The sequence below is a fragment of the Leuresthes tenuis genome, unplaced genomic scaffold, assembly GCF_036924035.1.
Source record: "Leuresthes tenuis unplaced genomic scaffold, fLeuTen1.0.hap1 SCAF_5, whole genome shotgun sequence".
NCBI lineage: Eukaryota > Metazoa > Chordata > Actinopteri > Atheriniformes > Atherinopsidae > Leuresthes > Leuresthes tenuis.
The window spans coordinates 33,148,173-33,165,274 of record NW_027325359.1 but is presented as its reverse complement, the minus strand read 5'-3'; the positions used below and the strand labels follow the sequence as shown (position 1 = coordinate 33,165,274).

Genomic DNA, 17,102 nt, shown 5'->3' with positions numbered 1-17,102 from the left:
GATGAGTTTAAAGGTTTTCTCATGATTGTGTTTGTATCTTTTATAATTCAAATTACCATAAAAGACACATTCAGTTTGTAGCCACAATGTTTGCATTTAGATTTAAGGTGCTCTGTGAATAAGTTAATTAAAATGTTTAATTTAAGATGTCTAAAGCAACTATTTTTATTAGATATTTCTAAGTAATGGAAACTATGGAGGAAATTCACTCCTTATTATTAATTACATTTAAGGTTAATAGTAATATAATTAATGTGTAATTAATTAGGTAGAATTCAGTGTTTAACCTGCACAGATGTCATTCATTCTGAAACGTGTTATATTATTACAGCCAGAAAGAATACCAGTTGAATACCAAAAAAGATCAGACAAACAATCTATTATTTTTTTAAATCCTTCATTTATACTTGTGGTATCGTGGAAAAGTCTCCCCTCATTTCTATAGATTTTCCTTCCAAGCAGCCAGACTTTCCGAAGGTCTTTCAAAGTGTTTCTTTGGACATTTTCTGCTTTTTAAATCATTTTCAGTCCAGTCTTTTTTTTTTTTATTTAAGCCACTTAACTCTGACCTTTGAACCATTCAGGGAGAAAAAAGGCTCCTAACTCAAGGGATGAACCAGTGTTGTGTCGACACAGAACAGACAACTTAGCAAAGAAGCCATTTTAAACTGGATCTTTAGGCACTTTGTTACCAGCAGCCTGTCACAAAGACACATCATTTGTTCCCATTTCTTTAGTTGCATCTATGAAAAACAGCAAAGAAAACACAGTTTGACAGACAGAAAATAGGATTTCTGCAGCAACAAGGTGATTCCCAAAGAGCTATTAGCTGAAAACTTGGCATATCTCAGCATGGTGTGCAGTGTGTCCTTAAAACATTTGAGGAAACTGGACAAGTGGAGGACAAAAGAAGAAGAGTCAGGCCTAAAAAACTATCTACAGCAGATGAACAGGATCTGAAAGTGATGTCCTTAAGAAAGAGGAAAAAATCCAGCTGTGACCTGACAGGACCTGAGAGATGCATCTGGACCTTCAGCTGATCCATCTACTGTTGGCCCAAGCCTCATCAGAAATGGTCTCCATGGAAGGGTGGCTGTCAAGAAGCCCTTCTTAAGGAAGGGAAACAGGGAGAAAAGGCTGAGCTGTGCCAAATGACACAAGAAGTGGACTGAAAATCAGTGGCAACAGGTCTTATGGAGGGATGAATCCTCCCCAGAGCCCGGACCTCAACATTATTGAAGCAGTGTGGGATCATCTGACAGAGAACGGAACAAAAGGCAGCCCACATCCAAAGAAGAGCTTTGGGATGTCCTTCAAGAAGCCTGGAGAACTATTCCTGAAGACTCCTTAAAGAAATGACAGAAAGCTCGTCTCAGAGGGTTCAGGCTGTGTTGGAGAATAAAGGAGCTCAGACCAGATATTCACTTTAAAGCTGCTCAGAACTCCAGTTTTTCAACAATTTGCAGCACCAATTTAATGTTTTCCTAACAATAAATAAAGAAATGAGGGCTGGTTCGACACTTGGTTACAGTTCTGTATCTGTGACGTGATTAACAGCTGATTTTTAGAGGGAAACTTCTGTCTGTGACTCACTGACATCTAAAATGAATAAACAGTAACATGGCGGCTCGGATCAGATTCCCTTTGCGGGCCACAGTTATAAATGCACAGCAGCTGCATGGAGGGGAAATATAGTGCAATTCAATTATAGTTTAATCAACAAATCCTGGAATCCTTAATTCATTTGTGCAAACAATGGACCATTTGTTTGCTGCCAAAAAGCAGCTCGAAAGAATGAAATTTCACTTTTCTGAAGGAAGTAATTCAAGAGCTAAAGTTAAAAAAGAATCCAGGCAAACATAAACACTGTCATTACTCATAAGTATATAAATGAAAAAGTTTTATTTGTTAGTGCTGAGTGTAGTGAATGCTACATACATCCCAATAAATTTAGCATGAATGGATGAGTCGCCACACCTTTTTTAAACTTTGTCTTCAACATCATTCACATGAATTACAGTAAAATCTGAAAAGAAACACCTACAGGAAGCTGGGAGGGGGGGCACCTGTTCCTCAGACAGAAACACAGGAAGCATGCAGAGAGCAGGAGACACCAGGGTCTGAGGGGCTGTGGAAACAGGAGGGGGGCGATGACCCTTCATCAGAGAGTTTGTGCTTTTACTGGAGAAACCCGATCTTTTCAACCCCAATCGAAAAGGTTTTGACAAATAAAGCTCGGATCAGAACCGCCGGGCTGGACCCAGCTTATTCTTTGGCTTTGAACATGTGACTTTCCTTCCTTCATGGACAGTTAAAAGTGTGCAAAGTTAGCTTGTGAAACACATGGAGCCAATTTTTTAGTTTTTTCGCCATTTCTGCCAAATAATAAACATCTTTTTGCTCTAAGACCCTGGACTCTCCTCCAGGAACAGATATCCAGATCAGTTTTAAGTGTCATGATAAAAATATCATATAAGCAAGTGCGAAATGATTAAATAACATAACTTTCTCACAGTCAGCAAATACCAGATTCATCAAGTGAAAACGATGGCTGATAAGAGCCTGAAGACAGCGACAGAAAGCAAAGATGGAGGCACAGAGACGTTCATTTAAGGCTCAAACAAAAAGAAAATTCCATCTCAGTTTGCAAGAAATTCTTCTCAATACTGCACTCAAACCTTAAATCAACGCTGTACAAGAGGGAGGCGAGACCCAAAGAGTGTAAACCGAGAAGCTTTTTAAGCTCAACAACAATCTCATAGCATTCAGAGGAGGAGGGCGGCGTTCCCCCCGCCCCCCGACAGAAGAAGAGAGGAAACGGGCCGTCCTGCTCACAGACCAGTAAGGTTTGAGGTTTAAAAGGAAACACAAGGCGCAGGTCCGCTGAGACCACTCTCCTCGGTCCACTTTTCCCTGTTTGACAGAATTCACCGTTTACATTCACACACTCGGACTCGTGCGCCGCGTTCTCTTTGAGATTCGCGGCTGCTTACTGGCACAATCACGGGATGGACGACATGAACAACGACAACAGCAACAACAGAAAAAAAGAGCATTTGTCAAAACGATTCACTTGGTAAAAAGTTGCAAGAATACAAAAAAAACGTTTCTTTTTTAAGAAAGACGACGCTCACACGTCCACAGTATGTACAGGCTGAGAGAGGAGCGGGACTGTGGGTCCGACAGCACCGACCGACCGCCGCACCGTATGACCAGCACGCCGCCGGAAAATATGAAAAATACACCATTAAAGTCAGACGTATGCATATTTCATTTCACGATCATATATTAGCAGGTGAAGATGGTGGGAACCATTAGTGCTTTTGCTGATGGTTAACTTCAGCTGATTAGGTAGTTGCACGCCACAGGGTGCAGCATCAGAGCGGCATTTTAGTACCAACACACATGCCTTCAGTCAACATCTCACTAGAATTACGTCAATACATTCCCAAATCCTCCTCATTCTGCTTCCAAAGGTGTCAGAACTAAAACCCAGAGACGTGGACGCAGACAGGAACGAGGGTTTAAGACTGCTCAGGTATTATTGCTGAGGAAATCATCCTCACTTAACCACCGACAGATCAATGTGTGTGCGAGGGGTTTGGAGACTAAACAGCGACAGGCTGAGAGGGAGGAAGCAAACTAAAGATGTGGGTAAGGCAGAGAAAAGACGAGGGACGATCCCCCCGCTGGTGGAAACTAGAACAGGAACAACAGATAGGTGCAACTTCGCTTTAACACTCTTATAAACATATTTACTGCCCAAGTTCTTTAACACTGGCTGCCTGATTTGGACAAAAGATGTTTTTCTACCGAACAGTTTGGAGGCAGAAGCCTCCGCGTTGCTGTTACTGAGGGAGGGGTGAAAAAAAAGAAGAGAAAGTGTTCCACACACATGTGGAGTGACGATAACCGGAGGGGTTAGACGGTGGAAATGAATGCAGTAAAAACAGCCTGAACCACCCTGAATGAGAGTGATGTTAGGCTGAATAAAGAGCCAAGGGGGGGGGCAGTGTTCAGTGGAAAAGTAGTAAAGGGTTCATATGCACTGTGGCACGCTGTAACCGTTTCCATCGGCCGTGTGCTGCACCGTGTGATCCTGCAGAGAGCCCAAGTCACTGAAGCGCTCGCCGCACCAGACGCACTTGAACTGGCCCTCTCTGGAGTGCGTGCTCTGGTGTTTGGTCAGGTGCTCGCGCTGTTTGAAGCCCTTGTTGCAGTGGTCACACTGGAAGGGTTTCTCCCCCGTGTGCACGCGCAGGTGGCGGTTCAGGTCCGACGAGTACTTGAAGCGTTTCTCGCAGTCAGGGCACTTCAGAGGCTTTTCCCGTGACGGGTCGCAGCGATGCTGAACGAACTCCGAGGAGGACAGGAAGCGGCGGTCGCACAGCGAGCACTTCAGGGGCTTCTCCTGGCAGTGCGAGTTCTGGTGGCGCTGTAACGTGGAACTCTTCTTGTAGCCCTTCCCACAGACGTCACACTTGTACGGCTTGTCGGGCGAAGTGTTCGACGACTCGCCGCACTTGTGTCTGAGCAGCTCTCCTGACTGGCTGAACTCCTTCTGGCACGAGGCGCATTTGAACAGGTTGTCCATGCCGTGCACGTGCTGGTGGTACAGAAGGTGGGAGGGCTGCATGAAGCCTTTGTCGCACAGGTTGCACTTGAACGGCCGGTCCGAGGGGTCTTTGTGCATGCGTCTGTGGCGCACCAGAGCGTACTGCTGCTTGAAGCTCATCTGACACTCGTCACAGTGGAAGGGCCGCTCCTCTGAGTGCGTGCGCTCGTGCTGCCGGAGGTCCGACGGCCGCTTGAAGCCTTTCCCGCATGTGGCACAGCGAAAGGGGCGGGAACCCTGCGGGTGGCAGGGGTGGTGCAGCAGCTCCGACGACTCCTTGAAGTGCAGCTCACATAGGTTGCATTTGAACAGGTGCTCCCCGGAGTGCACGTACATGTGGCGCACAAGGTGGGAGCGGTGCTTGAAGCTCTTTTCACAAACGGCGCACTTGAACGGCCGCTCGTTGCTGTGTGTTCGCTGGTGGTGCTGGAGGTGTGACGACTGGCTGAACGCCTTCTCACACACGTCACATTTGAAGGGTTTCTCGCCTGTGTGCACCCTCTCGTGCCGCGTGAGCTCCGACAGGTGCTTGAAGCCTTTCTGGCAGACAGAGCATTTGTACGGCCGGTCTCGAGCCGAAGGGAAAGGGAGGATGGACGAGCTGCTGCTGGCTGACACAGCGTCACTGCAGGGCTGCTGCGAGCTGTTGGAGGAGGTTGGCGTTGTGTTACCAGAGGAGCCGGGCCGGTACGTCTTCTCGCATATCGAACACTTCATTGGGTTGGTGCTGTTGTGTGATGTGTGGTGCTGGGCCAGAGAGGTGAGAAGGGAGAAGCCCATCTTACACACCCCACACACAAAGGGCTTCTGCTCCACCTGAACACACTGGTGCTCCAGTAAGTCTGTGGCTTGATGGAAAATCTTCATGCACTGGGTGCACTGGAACGACCTTTCCTGAGTCACCATGCACTGGTGTTCAAGTGGGTTTGCAAGGTGGGAGATATCGTGTCCGCAGGCCCCACACTTGTGCACTCCCTCGGCCCCGACCTGTAAGGACGCCTGCTGGGCCTGAGGGTGCTGCTGGCTGCCAGCGTGCTGGCTGTGCTGTCCATGCTGGTTCTGCTGCTGCTGCTGGAGCGACGTGGCGTCCGGCTGCAGCACGATGCCATACACGGCACAGCCCAGCGCGTTCTCGGCTCCTGGAGGGATTGTGTGGACGACAGGAGGTGGAGCGTGCTGCTGCCAGGCCTCTGTCATGCGAGCTCGGGTGTAAGGATTCAGTTTGGCAGCTGGAGTGGCCCAACTAAGAAAGGGAGACAGAACACACGTTGAGAAATGGGCTGCAGGCTTCTGAATTTGTCGAAGAGAAAGGAAAAAAACTCACTCCATGTTTTAAGAGGTGCTGGAGAATGGAACGGGTGCTCGGTGAAGAGGCCGTGACTGAAGCTTTGATGGCTGAAACTGGAACGTGCTGAAGAAAAGCTGCCCGACGACCAGATGCTGGGAGAGGGGGAGGGAAATCCTCTGCTTTCACTCCATCTGTATGAAAAACACAATCAGTGTCAAAACAGCACACCAAGAAACAAGTTGCTGACTCTGACAACACCTGCAATTCTCTCTCGTACAACACAAACACGAAAGAAGCTGATAAATGACCTTTAAATATATTTTTACTCTAACACGAGGACAGAAATGGTTCTTTTTTCCTCTGGTACCAAGACTTTTAACTCCAAAAATACAAGACATATGAGCTTCTACCACATCTGGTGATGGAAGCTCATACCAGGAGGGAACCAGGAGGAAAATGGAAGATATTATTACCACAATGTTTCTTAAAAGGTGTTTTTTTCCATCTACTCTTATCAGTGTTGTTTGTTAGTTTGCCTGCTAATGTCAGGATAACATTTGTACCTTAGATCAGGTCATCTTCAGGAGCGTAGCTGCACTGTGCATACTTTCTAAAACAGAAAAATAAAATCACAATGAGTCAGTGAGCAATATCTTTTGAACAGGAGCAGAAATATATATCTGAGCAATCAAAGTCCAGCGTTTCTGCACGACTTCATATAAAAGCATCAGTCAGTGACATGATGGCTCACTTCAGAAAGGATTTCTGCAACAAACTCAAGACAGAAAGTAAAAAATGGCTGTATGTGTTACTCAGAGGAAATAATATTCAAGGGGGAACAATCTGCATGAGAATACTGAAATTTTACCCGAATCATAATTCATTAAATGATAAATCATTGTGGCAGAAACATGTGGTTTCTCTTACATAAGAAGACAGAAATTCCAACTTAAATTTATAAACATTTCACCAGCAAGCATAAAATTAAATGTCTAAGAATTTCCTCCACTGTTAAAACTAAACGTACATATGACTTTCAACGGAAGAGTTACAATGCAAACTCAGCCTTTACATTTCTAATCCACAAATCACAGACATGCACACAAGCTTGGGTGTATTCTTAACATTTTGCGATTATTAACTCTTTAAAATGACTAGATAATGATGTCTCGATATGATTAATTTCAAACAAAAGGGTTCATGAGAATGTGCATCATCCGTGAAAGCTGAAACAACGCAGCAAGTGTGCTCATTAACATATTCACCTGGAAACAGACAACACGACCAGGGTGTATTTTTTTTTATTAAAATGGTTTATATTGGAGGTGTAGTTCCACCCCTGTCTATGCAGAAATCCAAATGCTCAACGATTCGCGGTAAAAGTAGAAGCGTCTGCGCATCATAACGTTTTTCGTCTCCAGGCAAAGATCACAGTAACCAGGATGGGTTAGCCCGCTAGCTTAGCCACCTGCTAACTCAGCCACGGAGGCGGCGTTAGCCCGACTAGCCTCCGCCAAACAGCAACCAAGCGGGGACGGCGGCGGCGACACGTTAGCACCGCGAGTGTAAACAACCACGGAAAATCCCGATTTTACATCCCTGGAGCGTTCAAGTAAAGTCTGCTGAGAAATTCCGGTTTGATACCAATCTGTTGTAGGTTAGCTGCTCCCACAAACAACGTGAGGTCCCGTCTTCTCATCCGCGAACGGCTCTCGGATGCTCTGTTGTTCGAGCACTGAGGTTCCAGGGGCCGAAAATGAAGGGTCATTAAAACGGGCGGAAATTGTCCCGCGATTTCCAGAGTCAACCCATTAACGGCTTCGTGTCACGGCATCATTTCTCAGACTCTTGACGGGTCCTCTCGACTGGCGAGAAGATATGCATTTTGTTATTAATTGTTAGCTAGCTATCGGCTAGCTGCGGAGCCCCTGCCCGCGCACGGGAACATGAATAAACTAAGAGTTAATTGGCTGCTCACACTCTCACACACACACGCATGCACGCACACGCAGACTAGTGTGTGATGGTTTGAATGTAACACTTGGCAAAACTTATCATTCATAATAAGTAAAAGCGGTTAATAAAAATTTTAAGTCGTGACGACTGTTTCATTGTTGTTATGCACATTCAACAAAATAATCCAAATACTTAAAAACATAGTCTTACACAGGTTACTACCTCAGCAGGCTTAATATAATACAATATCTGCAATATACATGAATATTAAGCACTATAATAAAGTCTAAAATAAAATAAAAGGGAAGTAACGTGAATGGTTTGTAATATGAAAATCTAACATCAGAAACATGGTGCTGTAAAAATACCTGGAAGTACGTGAGAAAATATTTTATGTCGGCCATTTGTATTTAGCACAGCAAAAAAAGATATGTTATTGTGTTAATCTACTCTTTACACACAAATAAATTCAAATTCAGTTAGTCGGAACCTTTAGTTACTGCATTCACTTTATTTACTGAAATTCAAGTATTTCACAAACAGTGTTTTCCTTGCCAATTTATTCAGTTAATCTCGCTCAGTGTAACAATCATTCTTGTTTTTTGAGAGCAATCAGCAATCAGTGAAGAATTTATTTAAAAAAAAAAAGCATTTTGAGAAGCGGAACTCTGAAGCGACAGAAGCTGTCGCTCCGGGACCCAAACTGGCGTTGCAATAGATGTTTACATCGGAAGTGCTAGCAAAATCCGCCGGAAGTTACTTTTCGAACCCGAGTTGTCGCCTTAATAATAATGTTAAACCCACCGACTCACACATGTTAACGATGCCCTGATGGTTCGGGATGTTGGTTGGTTACAGCAGCAGCTCGGAGGACGAAAGAGAAGCGACAGCGACGACAACTCACAGCCAAAGCTGCTCCCGAAAGCGGCAAAAGGAAGATGGTGGTAGCGATGACTGCACGGAGAAGAAGAAAGTAAAAACTGAGGAGCTGGCCCCCAAAACAAGGTGTTAAGACTGGGGCAGCCCCCGCTTAGAGTCGGGATTTTTAAAGTTCTTCTGTGGTTTTATGAGTCACTTTTAGACTTTACATAAGAAGCACAAACTGTGACAGGTTTTAGGGTCCATACTCGGTGACCAGGCCACATTTTTACAGATTTCTGTTCGAATTAATGTTGTTTAAACTTATTTAAACGTTGTGGTTATATGAAGTTAATATAGTGATTGGTTGATATCAATTCTATGTGTTTTAGATGGGAAATTACTACTTTTAAACATATTTTTCCATTCAAGGAGATCAAGGATGTACATCTCAAATTTCTTTTATATTGGTTAAAAGTACCTCCGAAGTTCTTTGTGGAACTTTGTTCTCAGTCAATCACTTCCAAACGGTTTACAAGCTGCTCTTTGGTTTCTTTGACCCTCAAACTCACCTGATTCTGTGGTGATCACAGTTCGGATTCTAGAAATTTAGTTTCAAGTCTTCAGTCTGTCATCACCACCATGGGGTGTACGACTAAAAAATAAAGTCCTGCGGCTGTTGAGGTTTCTTCACCTTTAGCCAGGCATCATTTGTGAATAACTCTAAAAATAAGTGTTCATGCTGCTCGTACTCATCAACAATAATGTTTTAGAGGCAGATTCACAGCTCAGGACACCAATGAGAAGCCTCATTCCTCATATTATCAATTAGTTTATTTATATGGCGGGATTTATTAACTTATTAGCTACCTGAGAAGGGGCTGTGATTACAATCCATCATAGGAAACACAAATAATGTATTAAGATACAAACTGAACTCCGTATTTCATTAGAAATGAGAAACATTTTCAGATTTGAGCTCCTCAGACTGTCGCAGTTTTCTCTCAATGTGATGAAGATGTGCATATATTTGGGGTTTTGACCTTTTTGTCAAATGCTTTACATCTGTCGGCACTATTCACATCCTTCTTACAGAAAAATCCATTAACTGGGAAAATACTTGTTACTTTTCGTTAAATTGATAATTTAAAGTCGATGACATCATCAGAATAAACCTTCTTTAGCCTTTAATCTCTGACATTTCTAACGTTTGCCTGATAGTACATGAGAATATTGTGTGATGAATCTTCCATTGACCTTAAGATATTCTTCTGATCGATATCTGTCAGTGAGCTGTCACTGGTTAAACATATTAATGTAAATGATTCAGCCTGTTTGATTTAGGCTGGAACTGAACTGAGTGCCTCCATCTTGGCTGGGTTTCCTGCAGACTGCCGCTCCCTGGCTGCCTCTTGACCATGTTTCCAGATGAAGTGGATCTACAAACTGAAGACAGCTCCCTTCATAGTGGACGTGTCCGCTCCTTCAAGCATGAGAGGGGAAACTGGGCCACTTATGTTTATTTGCCATGTAAGAGCCACCCGAAATAGGACAAAAGAAGCATCCTAGCGTCTGATTTGTCGCCTTGTGTTTGATTTCTTTTCTCCCTTCACATCAGACCATCCTGAGGAGGAGTTTGAGGAGCTGTTGGAGGAGGTGCTCTTGACGGCTGGGACTCGGGGTGTTGTTTTGACTCCACAGGAGGAGTTCCACCTCAGCCTGTCCCAGACGGTGGTGCTCAGACACCACTGGATCCAGCCCTTCACACAGAGCCTGAAGGCAAGCCTGGCCCACTGTAAAAGGTTGGTTTGTCTGACATTTAACTGCAGACAAGTGCTCTTTTGTGAATTGAGGCTCTTTTTTAAAATTTCAGTCATATATTAACCGCTTTAGACTCACTTTGAGTTTGGGATATACTGACAAAGATTCCGACATAAAAAGACCAGACAAAGGTAGCCAAAGAAATAAAAAATCATTTTAAATTGGCTTAAACAGTGAAAATAATGCAGTTTTCCACATGGTGGCGCTCTTCCTTTGACGACACAGAGCAGAAAGATCAGAGCTGAACGAACAGAAAGAATAAACTGGAAATATTTCTGAAAATGATGGGATTTTACTGGGATTCTCACCACAGCTGTTTCTTGTTGCCAGATTTGTGTGCACAGCAGGGAGGCTGCGGGTCTACTGTAACGCTGAAAGGACGAGGTAAGGTCTTTTTTATCTCTTCTTCTCAAAGTCCACCTGAATTTCACACATTCTTGTTCTTCAGCGCATTGATTGAAGATAGAATAATGGATATTGCTGTAATGTGCAAAGACCCAGCTGCAGCCTGAGCTGGTTTCCTTCAAAAAGGAAAGAAATGTGTTTGCTCCCTTTTTTAGACATAATGGCCAAACTGCAGGAGTTAAAGGTGATTGGAGCAACTGTTCGCTCTTTGTGAGATGTCATTTAGTCTGGAAGCTTCTGTCAGTATAGCGAGCAAAGAGGAGACCCTACAGGCAAATAAGATGCTAAAGAGCGAAAAAAGGTTTTTTTGAGCGTTTTGGAAGCAGGTGGCTGAAACGGGTGAATGCAAAGAAAGATTATGTTTGGAGAGTTTTCTCTGGGCTGATGTTCTGATGTCAAAGTAACAAAGGAAGCCCAAAGATGTGAAAAGACAAAGAGCAAAGTTCCTCTTTACACTCAGATGTATGTGCACAACAACAAGCCAAGTTGATGTATATCAGCACATAAATATCTACGGTTAAAACTATATATGTCAGCATGAGACCATCTCAGAGAGGTTAAGTTGATTCATTTCCCCCCAGGCCAGTTTCATTATTTTATTTTATTTTATTTAATGATTCTGTTGAAGCTCAATTCAAAAGCAAGGTCTGCTTTTCACAAGTTAATTTTCACTTTATTAGTTTCAGGTTATTTCAGTGAACGTTGTGGGTTTTTCTTTCTGTAGCGGAAGGGTCCCAACAAGCCGTAATCTCAGTAAAAAAACACAGTCGGACTCTTTTTAGGTGCTGTAACTTTACGCCACAGTGCTTAATCTCACTGAGTGGAAGACCAACCTTTACTGATAACTGCTCAGCCCCTAAATATTGATGCAGATCTACTCTGATGAAGTGAAACTGGATTTGTTGAAGCTCAAAGACTGAACTACAGTTGGATGATTATCATGGATACTCTCAGTCAGCAGTTTGTTTTAGTTTAAGAGCCACTCTTCGGTGCCTGTCCCCTGCAGGACTTTCCTGGGGATGGAAGTGTCGGCTGGGCGGGCTCACTTGTTGGACCTGGTCCGAGTTGTTGACAAAACGATGACCGAGTTTCAACTGGACACTTTTTATGAGGTCAGTAGTGAAAAACACAGATTTGAACCTGCTGAAACACTTTGAATTGTCTGTCTGATTCTCATAAAGTTTCCTCTCAGAGCTGCCACCGTTTTGCTTTTGACTCTTCGTGAACCGCCGCCACGTGCGCTGTCTTACGTCATCGTGTATTTTATTCTATATTGTTGTAATCGTTGCCATACTTTTTCAATCTGGATCCTGATTTGTTTTCTAGGACCCGTCTTTCCACGTGAGTTTGGCCTGGTGTGTTGGAGACCTGACGGAGAAGATGAAGGGGTGCGTTCAGGAGCTGCAGGTAAAAGCAGCCTTTACAGTGCATCCTTAATTCAGAAGTGTGAGTCCATTTTTCACTTTTTGTGTAAATGTTACAACACAAGAACAGAGCAGCAGCAAACTAAAGAATTTGATTTTAAAGAGACTACTGGTTCTGGAGACCTCATCTCCTCAGGCAGCTCAGACCAACAGTCTGGCGCCCTCTCGGATTTTAGTCTCAGTTCTTTTGCTCGCAGGCTTACTCAGACTCAGAGGTCACATAATTTGCAGGACGAGAGGCCTTTGAGAGCCTGGTAAAAACCAGAAAACTGGTGTGATGTGGTCGTACTTCCTGGTTCTCGTAAGAACCGTTTTCTTCATCTTTTGAAGGGTTTCAAAGTATGATACAGCAGCGTTAACCAATGTTCTGTCGGCCCATTTCCAGCACCCAGATGGTACAAATGACACTGATGATAGCATAACTTTAATGATGATTAACACTGCAGCAGTATATTTTGCTTTCAGAGATGAACAAAGTATTGTTGAATTAAAATGAGTTAACCTGGAAGCTGAGCTGCATGAAATGCTTCAATAAGTTGTTTCAGCAAGTGAAGCGCAGCCTCCGTGAGTGTTAAATGTGTCGTGTTTCCTAAATGAAATGAAATGTTTATGTTTCTGTATTTAGCAGACGCTTTTATCCAAAGCGACTTACAAATGAAGATATAACAGCTATATAAAGCTAACAATAAACTACATAGAAGGAACCCAGGAGTCCGACTCTGTCAGAGGGGACAGAGCAGAGATAGGGTGCAGGCATAGAAGGAAGAGCAGAAAGATAAAGTGCAGAGATAGAGGGGGTAGGGAAGTACAAGGTAAGTGCTAGAATAGGAGATGCTCTCTGAAGAGCTGGGTTTTCAAGAGTTTCTTGAAGACTGTTCTGGTAGCGCTCGGTAGGTCATTCCACCATCGTGGGATGACACATGAAAGAGTTTGGATTGTCTTAGGCGTGGTGTAGGAGCTGCTAGACGACAATCCTGCGACCAACGGAGGGACCCAGTTGTGACATAAGCCTTTGCAAGAGCATTCAAGCAGATGGAGCCGTTCCATTAAGCACTTTGTAGCTAACATCAGGGACTTGAGTGATGCGGGCGGCTAAGGGCAGCCAGAGGAGCTCAATGAACAGAGGGGGGACGTGTTCTTTTAGGCTGATCCAAGACCAGACGCGCCGCCGCGTTCTGGACCATCTGCAGAGGTTTCACAGCACAGGCTGGGAGACCAGTTAGGAGAGCGTTGCAGTAGTCAAGGCGGGAGATGACCATGGCCTGCACCAGGAGCTGGGGGGCATGTTGGGTTAGGTATGGTCTGATCTTTCATATGTTTAACAATGCAAAGCAGCATGAACGAGCAACCGAGGTAACGTGATCTTTGAGGGTTAGTTGGTCATCAATCATGACACCCAAGTTTCTAGCAACCTTTGATGGAGCAAGAGATAGGGATTCGGTTTGGATGCAGATGCTGTGGTGTATGGTTGGTTTGGCTGGAAAGACAAGCAGTTCAGTTTTTGGGAGGTTAAGTTGGAGGTGATGGGCTTTCATCCATGTTGATATGTCAGAGAGACAGTCTGAGATTTGTGCTGAGACTGTGTGGTCGTCAGGTGGGAATGACAGATAGAGCTGGGTATCATCAGCATAAAAAGAAATCAGTGAGCATATTTTTCTGTTTGACTGACATGTGTCGAACTGTTTGAATGAATAAACGTGCAAACGCGATTTTTTTATTTCTAATCAGCGCTTTTTTAAGAGCTGTTTTTCCCATTTTGAAACGTCCTTTAAAACAGACTTTAGACAAACGGTTACAAGTTAAAGACAAGAAACAAATTTCAAATATTAAAAACAGTCAAAATGGACAAATAAAAGACCAAGATATCTATGAAAATCTGTAAAATGGGTTTGAAGAAGTTTCCTCTGGCAGGTTGTTCCATAGTTGAGCCTCGAGCTGCCAGGAAGGCCCCGAAGGCTCATATGGGGCCAAGGCTTCTGAGGGCCCCGAGTAAAACCCTAAGAAAGCTGCATAACCCCCCCAAGTTACAGCGAACAAAGACGAGGTTTACCAGCACATGGTCCGATTGATTTCTCTTTGGACTGTTGCAGAGGCTGATGGATGACCGTGAAGACGGGCCCCTCCTCATGAGGCTGGACTGCACAGAGCTGCGCTGCAGGACGGGAAACAAGACGTTCCGCTTTCCCCTGGAGCCGTGAAAGTTAGCACACCTAAAGGCGGTTTCAGTTCTCTTTTTATGTCTGCTCGCTGCGTCGAAAAGCCCCGACAGGACGCTGTGGACCTGTCAGTGTTCAGAAACCCCTGAAACAGCCGTACGTGTTTGTGTGACCCAGCACAGACGAACAATGATTCCACAACTGTAAATAAATAGATTTGCTTCTTGTTTTCTAATCATTCCTGTTTGTGTTCTGTGGGTTCTGAGCATCAACGATTCTGAGACACGTGTGTGCTGCTGTGGTGAAAACAGCCTCTAAAAGGAACTTATTGAGGACTGAAACCTCAATGAGGAAGAACTTTGTCATCTTTTAAAGTGGTTTGAGCAACAGCGATGAAAGATTGAACTCAACATGTCAAAGTTCTTTAAAGACTAAATTTACATTGATTTCAGATTGTTCTATTGCTGAAACTTTCTGCTTTTAGGGAGAAATTACTGTGCAGAGACAGACCTGTTTTCCAGTGACTGAGACCTAAATATCCCTTAAAAACAACTTCCCAAAACCTGAGGATTTTCTGAAAAATGCTCACTAAAACCTTTATTTCTCAGCCTTCAAAGCAGATAAAAACCACTGCAGAGCTTAAACCTTCATTCATTGTAAATAACTGCCCTAAAATCTATGATGTGTCTTCAAAATTATGACGGTTTATAAAACATTCTCACATTCTACCAGACGTGGAAAACAAAGTATTCTAAGATTTTACATATCAGGACATGATAACGAAATCAACTGGTACTTAAAATGAGGTCAATACAACCTCAGATGGAAAATAACACAACATATTATAGATTGAACTAAAACTAAGTGAACCCTCACTGCTTCCACAGGAACTAAGAGGGTAAGTAGCAGCCAGGAGCTGCTGATCAATGCTCTGATTAACTGATCATCAGTCAGTGTGAGCAGCTCTATAAAAGCAGAAGTTCTGTCAGTTTGCTGCTCTGCAGGAAAGACATCAGCAATGATCTTAGAGAAGCAGCTGTTGCTGCCCATCAATCTGGGAAGGGTTATAAGGCCATTTCCAAACTATCTGGAGTCCATCATTCCACAGAGAGAAAGATTATTCACAAGTGGAAAACATTCAGGACAGCTGTCAATCTTCCCAGGAGTGGACGTCCCAGCAAGTTCACCCCAAGGTGAAGAAGCCCAGAGCTACATCTCAGACTCTACAGGCCTCAGTTAGCATGTTAAAGGTTAAAGGTCATGACAGCACAGTTAGAAAAAGACTGAACAAGGATGGCTTGTTTGGAAGGGCTGCAGGAGAAAGCCTCTCTCTAAAAAGAACATGGCAGCACAGCTTAGGTTTGCAAAGCTGCATCTGAACAAAGCTCAAGACTTCTGGAACAATGTCCTTTGGACAGACCAGAGCAAAGTGGAGATGTTTGGTCTTAATGCACAGCAGCACGTTTGGAGGAAACCAAACACAGCATATCAGCACAAACACCTCATACCAGCTGTCAAGCACGGTGATGGAGGGCTGATGATCTGGGCTGGTTCTGCAGCCACAGGACCTGGGCACCTTGCAGTCATTGAGTCCACCATGAACTCCTCTGGATACCAAAGTATTCTAGAGTCAGATGTGAGGCCATCTGTCCCACAGCTAAAGCTGGGCTGAAACTGGCTCATCAACAGGACAATGATCCCAAACACAGCAGCAGATCTACAGCAGAATGTGTGAAAAAGAAAAGAATCAAGGTGTTGCAATGGTCCAGTCAGAGTCCAGACCTCAGCCTGACTGAAATGCTGTGGTGGGACCTTAAGAGAGCTGTGCAGAAACCAATGCTGCAAACCTCAATGAGCTGAAGCAACGCTGGAGAGAAGAGTGGCCGAGATTCCTCCACAACCATGAGAGAGACTGATAACGTCCCACAGGAAACCATCACTGCAGCTCACTGCTGCTGAAGCTGCTGGATCAGGGGTTCACTTAGTTTTACACTCACTGCTGCTGAAGCTGCTGGATCAGGGGTTCACTTAGTTTTACACTCACTAATGCTGAAGCTGCTTAATCAGGGGTTCACTTAGTTTTTCACTCACTGCTTCTGTGTTTTGGCTCGGTTCTTGTTCAATAAATGATGAAAATATGTGTTGTTGTTCATCTGAGCTTATTCTTACTGAAGACCTGATGCTTTTTTTTCTTATTTTGTGATTCATAAAACCTTAAAATTGAAAGAAGATTCTTTCTTTTTCACACATCTGTTCACCTAAAGTACAGATGTTGCATCTGGTTGGATAGAAGAACCACCACAGCCGAGCATTTCCGCCTTCAAGCTGCCGTGCTGTTCAACAGGTAAACCTCACTGACCGGCTGACTTTCAGAGCTGGTTCATTTTCTAACGTTAGTTTTTAGCTGGACCTTACTTTTAGCTCGTCGGCTCGGCTCAGAATCAGGAGAGGATGCACTGAAAGCTGTGTTCTGTGTTCTGAAACCTGCACAAACCAAGCTCTGGATTTTTTATGAGCTAAATCAAAGTCAGGAGAAAGTTTGAGCTGAAGGGAAAGAAAACTCAACAGCCAGTGGAATC

The 17,102-nt window shown here is 44.1% G+C and overlaps 2 protein-coding genes across 2 annotated transcripts; one reads left to right on the top strand and one right to left on the bottom strand.

The window, feature by feature from the left end:
* Positions 1-1,889: 1,889 nt before the first annotated feature.
* On the bottom strand, positions 1,890-7,865 carry znf319b (zinc finger protein 319b). The gene is made up of 4 exons (XM_072386704.1): positions 7,169-7,865; positions 6,467-6,513; positions 5,940-6,094; positions 1,890-5,858 (listed from the first exon to the last, which is right to left on the bottom strand). Exons 3-4 carry the CDS (start codon positions 5,942-5,944, stop codon positions 4,040-4,042), a joined length of 1,824 nt encoding a protein of 607 aa, XP_072242805.1. The 5' UTR covers positions 5,945-6,094; positions 6,467-6,513; positions 7,169-7,865; the 3' UTR covers positions 1,890-4,039.
* Positions 7,866-8,501: 636 nt separating this feature from the next.
* Positions 8,502-14,754, top strand: usb1 (U6 snRNA biogenesis 1). The gene is made up of 7 exons (XM_072386705.1): positions 8,502-8,864; positions 10,108-10,247; positions 10,336-10,519; positions 10,869-10,922; positions 11,950-12,055; positions 12,270-12,350; positions 14,458-14,754. Exons 1-7 carry the CDS (start codon positions 8,701-8,703, stop codon positions 14,563-14,565), a joined length of 837 nt encoding a protein of 278 aa, XP_072242806.1. The 5' UTR covers positions 8,502-8,700; the 3' UTR covers positions 14,566-14,754.
* Positions 14,755-17,102: the final 2,348 nt, after the last annotated feature.

Coding starts and splice junctions, on each gene's coding strand:
- usb1 (XM_072386705.1), top strand. CDS start 8,701: ATGTTGGTTGGTTACAGCAGCAGCTCGGAGGACGAAAGAGAAGCGACA. Junction 8,865..10,107: donor GAGCTGGCCCCCAAAACAAG/GTGTTAAGACTG, acceptor GGTTTCCTGCAG/ACTGCCGCTCCCTGGCTGCC. Junction 10,248..10,335: donor CACTTATGTTTATTTGCCAT/GTAAGAGCCACC, acceptor CCTTCACATCAG/ACCATCCTGAGGAGGAGTTT.